Genomic DNA, 14,931 nt, shown 5'->3' with positions numbered 1-14,931 from the left:
GAATGTCACAGTTACCTCTGCAGTCCAGGAGAGTGGGCCCTGAGGAGCAAGACATTCTTTTTTTTTTTTTTTAGTTATAAATGGACACAATACTTTTATTTTATTTGTTAATTTTTTTATGAGGTGCCAGGGACTGAACCCAGTGCCTCACACATGCTAGGAAAATGCTCTACCACTTAGCCACAGCCCCGGCCTGAATAAGACATTCTTACCAAAGCATAGAATAATAAAAACCACAGTGGTCATTTACTGAGCACCTATTAGGTACTAGGCTCTTTTTTATTTTATCTTTTTTTGCAATATTGGGAATTGAACCCAGGGCTACTCTAGCACTAAGCTACATTCCCAACCCTTTTTATTTTTTAAAATTTTGATACCGGATAAGTTGCCAGGCCAGCCTTGAAATTATAGTCCTCCTACCTCTGCCTCTCAAACAGCTGGGATTATAGATGTGCCTGGCCTGTATAAGGCTCTTTAGAACCTCACTTGTTCTTGCAACAACCAAATATAGAAATTGAAGCTCAGAGCCATTAAAGAACTTGCCATGGATTAAAAAGTGGTAAGTGGTAGGAAAAAAGCATTTGAATTTTCCGTTTGTTGGGCTCCAAAAACCTGGGAGATTAGATTACCTCTACAAAAGGCTGGAAAAACAATGTTACCTATTTTATGATGTAATTATATCAGCCTAACAAATATTCCCTGGGACATATTATTGCTCCAACACAAATAACATAAGCATGCTATGGATTTAAAATATAAGTGGGTATAACAAATCAGGCATGTCTATGTACAAGATTCTTTTCCTAAAAGGTGTCAAAGATTGGAGCTGGGAGACCTATTTGGCAAAACAGTTCTGACCTCAATCTCCTCCACAATGTTCCTCAGGTCAGCTTGCTGGGACAGATGGGATGCTGTCTGCAGAGCCTGGATTGTTCTGGAAGGGAAACAATAGAACACTGAAATTAGTTAACTTTATAAGGGATATCCTCTTAGGGAGACTAGCACTCGAATCGACCAAGGTGTATTTGGCATTCCAAATGTATACATGGCCCAAATTGGCTGTCTATTAATTTTTTAACTTTTCTTACTCAAGACAAAGAGATAATGTGGAATCTACATGTGACACTGTTGAATAGAATCTGGGTCAACTATTCTGAAACAAGAATAATGCAATCTAAAGATACAATAATTCAGGAAATATGTGCTAAATGGTTAACACTTGTGCTGCTGGGAGACCTAAATGCCACTAATCCTTCAAGCATTAAATAAGAGCAAAGGCATGGAAGATCTGTTCCTAAACCAATTTTAATCTTATTTTCTTTTTCTACCATTTATTTTTACTATAAAAGAACATTATTTGTCAAAAATTCAAATAACACATTACTAAAAAAAGTTAAAATTCCTATGATAGCTACCCTTAAAAGATAACTAGTCTCCAATTTAGTTTTAACTTAATAATCTATGTATATACAGTTCCATATGAATACATATAAATGTACTTCATTATTACTAACAATTATAGTTTGGATATGAGGTATTCTCCTCATCCCAAAAGCTCACATATCAATGCAGGAGGTGAAATTATAAGATTATGAGGTAGGCAACCCCATCAGTGGATTACTGGGAGGTAGCTGTAGGCTGGCGGGACATGGAGGAAGTGGGTCACTGGAAGGATGTCTTGGGATCATAGATTTTGTCCCTGGCTCCTTCTGCGCTCTCTTTCTGCTTTCCACCTGTCATGAGCTATGCAGTTTTCCTCTGCCACACCCTTCCATCATGACCACTCTCTCCCATCTCTCTCACCTCAGGACCAGAGCAATGGAGCAGTTGACCGTGGACTGAACCTCTGAAACTGTGAGCCCAAATCATCTTTCCTCCAATAAGCTGTCATTGTCACGTATTTTGGTCATAGATATGAGAAGCTGACTAACACAACACAGTGTTAGACTGCCTAAGTGTACCACAATTTCCTCACTTAATTTCCAATTGATAGTTTTTTGTTTTGGTACCAGGGTTTGAACCCAGGGGCACTTAACCACTGAGCCTGGTGTGCTTAACCTCTAAGACACTTTCCCAGCCTTTTTTAATGTTTTCTTTTGAAACAGGGTCTCGCTAAGTTACTTAGGACCTCACTAAGTTGCTGAGACTGGCTTTGAACCTGCCTTAGCCTCCTGACCTGCTGGGATTACAGGCATGCACAACCATGTCTGGCTAGATAGATACTTTTTAAACTAGATCTTATAATATTATAACTGATAATCTTTATTCACACATAAATTTTTCAAAATTTATGGAGGTGAAATTCATAAATAAAATTAACCATTTTTAAAGTGAATAATTCAGTGGCACTTGCAACATTCACAATCTTGTACAACTACTACCTCTGTCTAGATCCAAAACATTTCTATCTGTCCAAAATAAAATCCTATACCCATTAATCAGTCTCCCATTCTGCCTTCTCCCAGTCTCTGGAACCCTCCAGCTTAGTTGTCTCTATGGATTTATCTATCCTGGGTATGTCAGACAAATGGTATCCTACAAATATGTGATCTTTAATGTCTGACGTCTTTGACTCAGCATGTTTTTGAGATTCATCCATGTTGTAGCATGTATCAGTGCTTCACTCATTTTTATGGCTTATTCATATATTTTTGCCTATTTATGAGTATATTCCTGGAAGATAAACCCTTTTAGGTAGACGGTTACAGGTGTATATACATGATTTTTCATTATATTCTCTTGATGCGAATAGTTTGAAAAATATAAATGGTACTTCTCAGGGTCAAAAGAGGAAAGCTGAGGCCCCCTGGTGGTCAGACAGACAGCTCCAGCCCTAATTCCTGAGATGACAGATCCTCATGCAAACCACCACTTATCAAGTCAGTATGTCAGGGAATGTAGAGCGGGAATCTGTCTACTTATGTCCAGATCATAGCAATTTAGATTTCCTCTATTGAAAACTAATTCCATTAGGATGACAAGTTGGAAAACAGGAGTCACAATTCACAGTGAGAAGCCCCACGAGCTTTCAATGACTCCTATGGGATACTTGTTGTTATAATGCACTTGGGAAAATGAAACCTGAATTTCTGAACAAGATAAAAAAATCCCACATCTGCCTATATAAATGCTGAGCTCAGAAAAGACTGCTAAGATAGCCTAGAAAGAATTTATCAGTTAAGACATCATTTTTCTCTTCTTTGGAATGACTGACTGCCATGCTGGTAACAACCTTGGAAATTTAAAATGAAATTAATCCATTTAGCTTTAGAAAAGTTTTGTCACAGGCTTTAATTACTTATTCCCCAGCCAGTGATTTCTTTCTCTCTAGAGTACTATATTCAAACAGATTCAAAGCAGATTCTGTTTTGCTAATATAAAGCAGATGACTCAGAGAAATTGGTTTTTAAGAGACATCTTTTCAGATGGCTCATTTAAACCCATAAATATTTTCTTTCAGGTCAGGCTTATGAACATACACTTCCTAGGATAACTTCACTTAAATACAGAGGGCCCAAACAGTTCTAATGCATATCATATTTCCCTAAATGGGGCAAATAAGCAATAACAATATAGAAGGATCCTACCAGTTTGATTGACATAATAACTCCATGAAGTAGATAAAATTCTGTGGATTTTACTTGTGAAAGAACTGAGGTTTAGGTTTAGGGGCGTTAAACAGCCCACTTGTGGTAACAGAGGTATAGAGTAGAAGAGTCTGGATTTGAAAAGTTCTATTTGATCCAAAACATGTGTTCTGTCTTCCTATAAGCTTTCTTATAGAGTAGTTTCACCTTTATTAATCCTTTGTTAGGCACATTCAACATGCAAGGCTCCATGAGTACTGCAAATAAAGAAGGCTAAGACCTAATATAGAAACAGTTATAATACAACCAAGGAAGTAGCCAGCTCCCTAATGAGGAAATGCTCTAGGGAAGGAACTCTGCTTCCCGCATGCCACCAAGAGCAGACACTGGGCTAGGCTCTCCACACCCATCTTCTCATTTGATCCTAATATCTGCTTCTGCTCTGTGATATAAAGATTTCTGGTCTTCTTTCACAGGTGAGGCTCAATAGAACTTAGTAACTTGCCCAAAATCACACAGCAAGGAAGGAACACAGCTGGTGTTCAAATGCACATCTGCCTGACTCCTTTGTACTACTTCTTATTCTAGGGTTTTTGAGGAAGGAGATTTACCTTTTTGCTTAGAGGAAATGAGGGGGTTTTTGGGTAGAAAGTGGTGGCATCAGAGTAAGGGACTAACAGTGATGACATGACATGAGATGGTAGTAACTAGGGGAGCATTCTACCAAAAGGGATTATGAACAGCAATAAAAATGTATGGCCTGAAATCAAAGGACCACAAGGGCCAAGCACCTGGCAAAGTGTATATGAAACATTAGCCCAGGAAAGTATCAGCCCTGAAGTCACTGAGTGCCAACCATGTGAACGTGAGTAGGGTGGGGGAGTCACAAAGAATACCCAAATACTGCCAACTCTGTCCTTAACAAAGCTGCAAGTTTGAGACAATCTGATTGTTGGCCAAAGCCCTGGGAAATGATCTCACTGTCCTGAAAGTGAGAATCAGTGTCACCAACCTCTTGCTATACAATTAACAGGCACTCCATACCCTCTTTTTTTTTTTTTTTTTTTTAGTTGTAGTTGACACAATACATTCATTCATTCATTCATTCATTTATGGTGCTGAGGATCGAACCCAGGGCCTCACACGTGCTAGACGAGCACTCTACCACTAAGCCACAACCCCAGCCCTCCATACCCTCTTTATGGGTTGCCATTAAATGGGACACATAGAAAATGAAAAATTGTTTTCTTAAAATATTCTCTAATTGTAGATGGACACAATATCTTTATTTTTTTTTTAATTTGGTGCTGAAGATCAAACCAGTGCCTCACTCATGCGAGGCAAGTGCTCTACCACAGAGCCACAACCTCAGCCCTGAAAAATTATTTTAAATGACTTGTTTAGTCAAAGAAAAAAGTTACACATCATTACTTTTAAATTTAACAAATATCCTGAAGTCAGTGACCAAATACCATTTTAATAAACATGAGAGTTGCTCCAAGTACTTTTCCTGAGGGGCTTCTCCTTCACTTTTGCCTCTTGCAGAGTAAGCAGCAGGGTCCTAATTCCTAGAATATTCTACATTCTCCCCTCCAGATGCCATCTCTCACAACTTCTAAGGATACCATAAGCCCCATTTTTTCACAGAGCTCCCATTGCCAATATCTCACTGTGCCCTGGCCGAACCCCAAGAAATTTCTGAGCTCACTGGACTCACTCTAAGTTTCTACCCTCTAACCTAAAAAGAAGATGGTGTCTCTGTGTAGTAGTGGGTTTGTGCTCTGGCTCTGTACTTGTCTTCTACCTGAGCAGCATGCAGAAGGCCATGTCTTTGTTAGCTCCACCAAGGACAGGGACCTTACTGCCTAATTCAGTGTTGTGTCTGACATGTGTAGCAGAACATGTGGCTTAGAATAGGTGCCCAGGAAATATCTGCTGAACCAAGAATGAGCCATCTTGGGATAGGAGGCCTGAGAAGGCTTAAATTGACAACTCACGCTAGCACAGTCTCTTCCTTGCCTAGGCGAGCAGTGAGGGCCCCGAGTGCTTCCTGGGATGCCAAGGGAAGGCCCAAGCCGCTGAGGGCTGCGACTGCGTGGTAGATCTGGGCAACAGATGAGTCTTCACTGACAGCTGCCAGTAGCATATCTTTGGTCTCATTTGAAACAGAGATCTAGGAAAGATAGCAGACTCAGAGGTTTAGAACAGGTTCCGAGTTTCTGGCAACTGCCAGTCACAACCATTTTGCACATACTCACCACCCCCAGTCCCCAGATGTCAGAATTCTTGTAAACCCTCAGCACAACCCCTTCCAAAAGAGGCTGACAAGTTACTGTGGTCTTGTTTACTTCCGTAGTTTAGTAAACTACATTTAGTAAAATGATCCAGATATCTGGGGATACATGGTGTTTTTTTTTTTAACTGGGAATTGAACTCGGGCATTTTACCACTGAACAACATCCCTTCTTTCTTTCCTTCCTTCTCTCCTTTTTGGTACAGGGGATTGAACCAGGGTGCTTACCACTGAGCCACATCCCCATTTTGAGGCAGGGTCTCATTAAGTTGCTGAGGCTAGCCTCAAACTTACAATCCTCCTGCCTCAGCCTTCCAAGTTTCTGGGATTACAGGCGTACACCATCACACCCAGCCTCTTCAAGCATTTTTAAATGTTAAAGGGAAATGGAAAGAAAAACTCAAAGCCTCCCAGAAGAGAGGCAACAGGGGTTGGAGTTGTGGCTCAGTAGTAGAACACTTGCCTGGCATGTGTGAGGCACTGTGTTCAATTCTCAGCACCACATGTAAATAAAAAAATAAAATAAAATAATAATGCTGGGCACAGTGGTGCATGCCTGTAATCCCAGCAGCACAGGTGGCTGAGATAGGAGGATCACAAGTTTAAAGCCAGCCTTAGCAAAGGCAAGGCACTAAGCAACTCAGCAAGATCCTAAGTTGGAGATGTGGCTCAGTGGTCAAGTGCCCTCAAGTTCAATCCCTGGTACCCCCCAAGAAAACAAAAAACAAACAAACAACAAAAACAGAAGAAAGGCAACAACTGCAGGAAAAACTTCATTTAAAACCCACGAAAAGTGAAAACTCAGGGGAAAAATAAACTATACTATCTTTTAAAAATTATCATAGAAAGAATTGCTTTCACACCACTAGAGTCTCATTGTTTACAAAAAAACACAATAAATTAGCACAGTGGTACACATATGTAATCCCAGTTATTTAGGAGGCCACAAGTTCAAGGCCAGCCTGGGCAACTTAGTGAGACCTGTCTCAAAATAAAAAATGAAAAGGGCTAGGGTGGATTCAATCCCTAGTACCAGAGAGAGAGAGAGAGAGAGAGAGAGAGAGAGAGAGAGAGAGAGAATTCAGGGAACTAGGGCATTAGCTCAGTGGTAGGGTGCTTGCTTAGCATGCATGAACCCTGGATTTAATCCCCAGCACCACACACATTCATACACAAAATAATAATCTTGACATGACCCTCCCCTTTAAAAATGTGATTTATAGTTTAAAGCAAATGTCGGTTTAAGAAAATCTGGACTCACCTCACACCCTGAGAGGGCCTGGCTGGACTGGGCAGCATAGAAGAGGGAATCCACGTTGCTGGGATCAAGGTTAGATTTGATGAAGGTGCATGCTTTCTAAATAAGGGAGAAAATCAATGTTAAGTGGTGACATGCAGTGACCAGAAAAGCAAAGGTGTTTTGCAATGATAAATAAAATTCTAAGCTATCTACGGTGGCTTGCAGTAATGAGCTACACACAATGTAGTTTCTTAAATACTTGTTTTCCATAAGACTCTGCATTACCCCCAAACAGCCTGATTCACACAAAAAGCAACATACTCGTCCTTCTGAACCCCAAAGGAAGGAGAAGCCAAAGATGAGCCTCCTATCAATGATCATAGGCCCCTTCATAGATAGCATCATCCGAATAAGAAACCTGGGCTTGGAGTTGATAAATAACCTGCAAAAGGTGACCAAGCTGGTAAGCAACAGTCTCCCCTGATTCCAGCTGCACTGAGGTCTCCCCTGAGATGTCTTCAGAGCCAAATAAGATTCCACAAATCGGAAATGACCTTAAAACCCTCTTTATTCCCTGGACTTGTGGCCCATGTGTAGGTGTCACCACCCATCAACTGGCCAAACCAGAAATCAGGGGCTCTGCTTTGACTTCTCCCTTCCCTCCAAGGCTGTCAAGCCTACCTCCTTTCATTTCTCACCCCAATCCCACCCCAGGGCTTCTGTTATTGCCTTGAGGCAGGTTGTTGCCATTTCTCACCTAGATTGCCACAATCCTTTCCTAGTAGTCTCAAGCTATTCGATCCACTCTGCACACTGCTTTGAGACTGATCTTAACAAAATACAAACATATCCATGTTGCTTTGCTACTAAAATCCTTCAGTGGTTCCCCATTATTCTCAGACGAGATCCAAATTTTTTGACGCAGCATGCAGCACCCTCACTCTCTGCCACACCCCACCTCCAACTCCAAATTTTATCCTCCCGTCTTCTGCAGCCCCAGGTGTGCCATGCTCCTGCACTTGACATTTTGGCCCTGCCACTGCCAGGAGTACCTTTCCCTTGCCCTGCCAAACCACCTTCATCTCTGCTCAAATGGACCTTCTCCACAAAGTCTTCAGTGATGCTCCTGCCAGGAGAGGTGGTGCCTCTCTCTCCAGTGATCCCAAAAGCACTCACCATGCTGTCCTACCTCTCTCCCCTTCCAGCTAGTTTCCTGGCAGCACTAACTGCCCATCACAGTGACTGGCACAGAGGCAGCACATAACAAAACCCTGGCAACTTTTCCTCCACTGAATTCCAAGAGAGATTATTTAATAATTACACTGCTAAACGTTTTGGTCAAAGTATATAAAATCCAGATATTCAAAATCACACTGCAATAAACCAGTTAGAAGCGGCTGCTTCCGAAGAATAGCACGTGGAACAGGGCAGGGTAGGCTGTGCAAGGGCTCCTTGCTTTTCCCCAATAGCCATTCTACATATGTGAAGTTTCAGTGCATGCATATGTACTTGAACCAAAATGCTTTTCAAAAATTTTATGAATAAAATTTAAGGAGTCTCAAAACAAATTAGTTTCAATCAGAAGTTTGAAAGAAGTCTGAGGGAGGAAAGGAAGAAACAAAATATAAATATAATTAGGTTTCTAAAGAAGAGAATAGATGAATCCAGCAAGGCGTTCTTTTGGTAGAATGTGGGTAAGCCAGACACGTGCTCTGTCGCCCTCTGGTGCTTTTACAAAGGAATGATAACCGGAGACCCCACAGCGATGACCACAGTCAGACTAACTCTCTAATTCCATAATGTGTTGGTTTTCTAACTGCTTCCTGTGCATTTCTCATTTAGTCCTGACAGTCCTCTGCATTAGGCATTCTTATTATCTCCCTAAATTTACAGACAAGAAAAATGAGGCATCAGTGAGGCAAAGTAACTTGCCTGCAGTCTTTCTCACTCTCTACTGGGGAACTCAAATTCAAATCCAGGCATTCTGGCTCCAGACTCTGAGCTGTACAAGCCCTGTCTCAAAAGCCCATGGAAAATGATCTGTTCTTGGGTAAAATTAGTTCAGGCCTACTCTAATGTGTCACAAAGACAAACAAAGGTAAATAGTGATGGTATTCAATGGCTCCAAAGCCCACAATGTTTACAGCTCAGTTTTAAGAACAGCAGGAGCGGGGAGACCTCAAAAAATATGCTCTGGACTCTGTGAGTTCTCCGGAGCTGAGGCTTCAGCCAGCCCTTTTGGAGGATGTGTGGTTTTGACTCAGCCGTCCCCCAATCCGAGACTTACCTTCCCAAGGAAAGCTGAGAATCATTCCCTAATTAGTCCCTCCCCTGTCTACTCATTTCCGGCTTTCTTTTCTTTTTTTTCCTCTTTCTTTTTTAAAATATTTTTTAGTTGTTGATGTACCTTTATTTTTTATTTATTTATATGTGGTGTTGAGGATCTAACCCAGTGCCTCACACATGCTAGGCAAGTGCCCTGCCACTGAGCCACAACCCAGCCCCATCATTTCCAGCTTTCTGTGCCCTGTTGATACTCCAACTGACCCAGCACCCTCCTGAGCAAAGTACCACAAGGCTTTCCTTTACTCTTCTTCCAGACAACTCCTTGAACCTCATCAGGGACCAAGTCCTACAGGGAAGACAGCAGGAACAGCTCCCAGCTACTCATCTCCTCTCAGATGTGCTTTGCAACACCCTGGCTAGTGCCCCCACACCAGGTCACTGAACCCACTGTTTCCATGGTCCCCCACACCTCCGCTCCAGCAGCCCTGGACATCTACTCCCAGTCCCAACAGTTCCGCCAGCACTTTTGAGCCTCCAAGTTTTTTTTTTTTTTTTTTAATTTGTTATATGATGCAGAAGACATTACAATTCATATTACACATATAGAGCACAATTTTTCGTATCTTTGGTACACAAAGCAGAGTCACACCATTCATGTCTTCATACATACACTTAGGATAATGAGGTCCATCGCATTCCACCATTTGTCCTACCCTCATGCCCCTCCCTTCCCCTTGCCCTATGTAGAGTTCATCTGCCCCCCATGCGCCCCCAACCCCATTAATCAGCCACCTTAAATCAGAAAAAACACCCGGCAGAACCTCCAGGTTTTACTCAGGACACTCTCTCCCTCTGAAAGTCCCTTACCTCATCAGGTAAACTTCTCCCTCTCAATGAGTATATGGTATACTCAGAAGTTTTAGGGACTTAATAAAAATAAAATTTCCCTAGTCCTTCTCTCCCCACCAACTGCTAACTTCTCTCTTCCCAAAGCCACACTTCTCTGGAGTTACCTGTACTCACTAAGTCTTCATTTCCTCACCTCTACATTCCAATATGGTTTCTGTCCCCATCAAGCCACTCCATCCAAACTGTCAAAGCTAGGGACATTTCTGAGGGTTCATGCCCTCAACCCTGGATGGATCAATCACCTCCTCATTTTGAAAAGTTAGCTCTGTGGGCTTCCAGGATCCCATGTCCCCACTCCTCACCCCATTCTCTCTCACTTCTCCAGCAGCTCCTCCAGTTTCAAGCTCTGTGTGGGCCCATCCAAAAATGGGGCATCTCAACTCCCAAGCCTACTTCTCATCCTGCCTTCTCTTTACCCCCAGGCAATTTCATTCATGCCCACAATCTCATCCAGAACCTCCATGCAGACAACTCTCAAGTCTGTACCTCTAGCTTAGACTTCACTCAGCCGCCATGTACATGACTCAAAGGCACTTCAAAGCTCAAGGTATTGAAGGACAAATTCGTGTTTTTTTCTAAACAAACCAAATTCTTTCTCAGTGCTCCTGTCTTATGGAATGGCCCAACCTCCATCCATGCAGCAAGCTGAAAATCTGGTGTCTTCCTCTAAACCCCTCTGTAGTCAATCTTGCCCCACAGCCCCTTGCCATAGTCTGTCCTCTGCAAAGCAGGAGAGAAATTTTTCTAAAATGCAAATCATACAATGAACTATTTAAAATCAACTGCTCTTTGGAGGAAGATCAAAATTCTTCCTGTGGCAGCCAAGGCCCAGTGGCTTGGCTCCAGCCCACCTCTTAGGTCCACTCCTTCCTCTGACGCTGTTGACACGTTAGCCTCCTTCCAGTCTCTCAAAGGTAACCTGCCCCTCCCCACAGAGGCTCTTTGCTCAGGCTGTTTCCTCAGCTTGTTGCCCCTTCGCTCTCTTCCCTCCCAGCTATCTCCCACTTTCCATCATGCCCTCCTTCCCTTGGAGTGCCTACCACATGCCCACATGCTGTGCTAGGCACCAGGGATACACAGCAAATAATATGCACACATTCTTGCCTTCTGGGAGGTCTCACCTAGGGTGATATACAGTGGAATTTAAACTCGAGATTTCCTTGGGAGAGCCTGCTGACTAGATCAAAGTCTCCTCTTTTACACCTACAGAAGTCCTGTATTTATAAAAGCACATGCCTCACTTTCAGCCTATCTCCACTTTTAGAATCTACATTCCAAGGGTGCTGGGACACTTTTTTTGATCAACACCAAATCTCCAGTGCATGGCACCACACTAGTGCAGAGCAGAAACCCACTACATATCTGCTGCCTGACTCAAGGAGCTGTGCAGCAAGACCCAGCAAGTGGCACCCCATGGCCAACAGCTAGAGCGCGGGCTCCCTCTGCTGGGCTCCCATGGTACTTTCCACAAACTATAATGTGCCTCTGCTCCCTTGGCTCTAACTAGATAAGCTCTGTTGTCTTCTCTGTACTCAGCACAGTGCTGGGCACACTCTTTGGGAACTCTCCAAAGCGATCACACCTCTCATGTGCTGCCACCCCCAGCAACCATCTCAGTGCCTGGCCCACAAACACAACTTTTTCTTTTGCAGTGCTGGGGATTGAGCCCCGGGGCTCCCACATGCTGTGCAAACTCTTTACCACCAAGAACAACCCCAGCCCTGACACACTTTTATATGCACCCAACACATGCCAGACACCATTCTAATTACTTTATAATTACTATATTATTTAATCTTTACCATGCTCTATAAGGTAGGTATTATGCTGAGTTTACAGATAGGAAAGTGCTTGACATAAATAACCTGTGAGCACTGTCTAATGTTTCCCAACTTAGTCATCTGTATACTGCCATCACTTTTTGTCACAATATGTTTCCCATTTACTTTGTATTTTTATTAAAATGAATACAAAACAACTCCCATTTTCTCAATCTTGTGAAAAGCTACACAGTATCTATAAAAATCACCATTTTGATATGCTTAAGTTTTATATACTTATACAGCACTCAACTATCAAAATGAAAGATGCTCCAAAACCAGCTCTTATTTTACACAGCTGCTAAGTCTTTTATTCCCATAAAACCCCATTTCTTCCAGTTTGTTGCTGAAACTTGTGACAAAAATCCCAAAATTTCCCCTAAGGACCCACCTCTGTGAGAACAACCAACTCAGTACATATAGCAGGGGATGTTCTGCTCAGCTAAAAGCAACAACAGGACAAACACCATAACGTGCAGCAACAATAACAGACGTTTGCTCTCAACAGATTTATGTAGCATGCACATCTAGGAGGAGTTCTCACAGCACGGAACCACCCATGCAAGCTCCCTCTCTTCTGTTACTCACAATCACCACTGTGCATTTCATAAGCGATTGGAAAAATGAAGTATGCAATTAACCCATTTGTTTTCTGATTAGGATGCATATTTAGAGAGCCCTCTTTTCTGTTAGGCTAAAGTTTACAATTCAGGTGTGTGCTGGCGTGGGAACGATGTCAGTCAGTGGATACCATATGTAATCGTATGTCATAGTTTGGATCTTAGAAGTACTCAAAAGGCCACATGCCAAGACTTGGTCACCACCAGTAGCACTATTGGGAGGTGATGGAACCTTTAGAAAGTGGGGCCTGGTGGAAGGAAATTGGACCTCTGGGGTGTGCTCTTGAAGGGGATATTGGGACCCCAGCCCCTTCCTCTCTCTCTGCTCCCCAGCCACAATGAGGTAAGTAGCTCAGCAACACCACACGCTCCCAGCCACAATGTTCTGACTCACCAAAACAAGGGAGCCAATCAACCATGGACCAAAACCTCTGACACTGTGAGCCAAAACAAATCTTTCCTCTTTTAAGTTATCTCAGGTATTTTGTCTCAGTGACAAAAAATGTGACTAACACGCAGTACTACTAATAGGAGCAAATATTACATATTTACCACATGCCACTACTATGCTAACCACCCTCCGTATGACAGCTGTGAGCTGAGTACTACCATTATGTCCAACTTACAGATGAGATACCAAAAATTCTAAAGGTTTTAGGTAAGGTGCAAGGGTTACTTGACTGTTTTCAAGTCAACCTCTTGAAGCCAAGCAATCTGGATGATAACCCTAAAGGTACAGCTGGCCTAACACATATAAGTATCCCAGGTCAACTGAAATGCAGTTGCCCAGATAGCTCTTCAATCCACCTCTTCAGCCCTGACCAATGTCCCCTCCAACTAATAAACATGAGCAAAGAATACATTTAGGGGTATGTGTGCAACCAGAATCTTGTGTGAAACTCCAGATCATGGCGCAGATGGCAAGCCAGCACCCTGGGGGATATGAAAGTGCTTATTTTCTCCAAAGTCCCTGGAACCGATTCCAATGGCTCCATGAAAGTTTGAAAATCCCCAGGAGATCTTTTATCCTGCATTCAAATCCCACCAAAATTTAATATGACACTAATATTCCAATTTTAACTTTTGCAATTTACAATAAAAAGCCTCAATTAGTCAAGACTGTTCCACTCCCTGTTTCTCAATTTGTTCTTTGTCTCCTCATCACAGGGCCTTTACCAGGGCAAGACTGAGGCACTGCCACAAAGGGTGCCAGAAATACAGTACCTGTGCCAGGCATTGTTTGAACTCATCTGAATGAATCATAAACAGAAGCAAAATGTCTTCATGTTAAGAATGACAAGGCTTTCATGGGAATAACACAATTTCACTCAATCCTCGTGATGGTCCCCTGAGGGAGGCATCATAACTTCTTTTTAACAGAGAGGTGGGACCATAGTTAAAAACTTGGGGAACTGACTCTCATGTCTGTGTTCTTATTTTTGAGCTAATTTTCTTAGAAGGGACATTTGCACTAAGGGTTCACAATCATGAGGGAAAGTCTGTCTCCTTAATATAGTCAGGCAGGAAGAAAATACTGGGCAGGAACAAGAGATGGCTGTGGGAAAAAAATGTGAATAAGCTAGGTCCCCCGGAGCAGTAGCAAGCTTCATCTGTGAAGGGCCAGTGAGCAAATGCTTCAGGCCTTTAGGTCATTCTGGTTAACTACTCAGTTCTATTGTTAAAACACAAAAGCAGCCATAGACAACACATACATGAATGGGTGTTTTTGTATTCCAATAAAAATTTACTTACAAAAACATCTTCAACCCAGTTTGGCCATGGGGACCACAGTTCCTCAATCTCTCTGCCACACAGCATTCACAGAATGGTTGGCAGACATTAGGCAATTTAATTAACCTCTGAGGTCCACTTCCTTGTGTATCACGGGATAATGTTTCTGACCATGCATAGATAAGAACGTTAACTTAACACACAAGCTACTCAATAAATAATACTGATTGTTAAGTCCAGTCGGGGACAGAAGGTATCAGGCTGGCAAGAAAAAAAAATTCTTAATTTTTATGCACTAGATCACACTCTCTCACACACGCATGCACGCGCACACACACACACACACTCACACACACACACACACACACACGATGTGTTGGTCTATTGGTGAAGAGGGGACTTTTTTTTTTAATATTTATTTTTCAGTTTTTGGTGGACACAACAT

At 42.4% G+C, this 14,931-nt stretch overlaps 1 protein-coding gene across 2 annotated transcripts in view; it reads right to left on the bottom strand.

The window, feature by feature from the left end:
* The window catches only part of Rpn2 (ribophorin II), a 60,038-nt gene that overhangs the window by 35,645 nt on the left and 9,462 nt on the right, over positions 1-14,931 (bottom strand). For both annotated transcript variants that reach the window (XM_058575348.1, XM_046433235.2), the window contains exons 3-5: positions 7,142-7,237; positions 5,585-5,760; positions 859-934 (exon numbers count right to left, since the gene is read on the bottom strand). In XM_058575348.1, the coding sequence (XP_058431331.1) occupies positions 859-934; positions 5,585-5,760; positions 7,142-7,237 (348 nt within the window). The remainder of the gene's footprint in view (positions 1-858; positions 935-5,584; positions 5,761-7,141; positions 7,238-14,931) is intronic.

The sequence above is a fragment of the Marmota monax genome, unplaced genomic scaffold (genome assembly GCF_021218885.2).
Source record: "Marmota monax isolate L192 unplaced genomic scaffold, Marmota_monax_Labrador192_F-V1.1 WCK01_AAM20220418_F8-fsc00014, whole genome shotgun sequence".
NCBI lineage: Eukaryota > Metazoa > Chordata > Mammalia > Rodentia > Sciuridae > Marmota > Marmota monax.
This window is presented reverse-complemented; position numbering and strand designations above follow the sequence as displayed.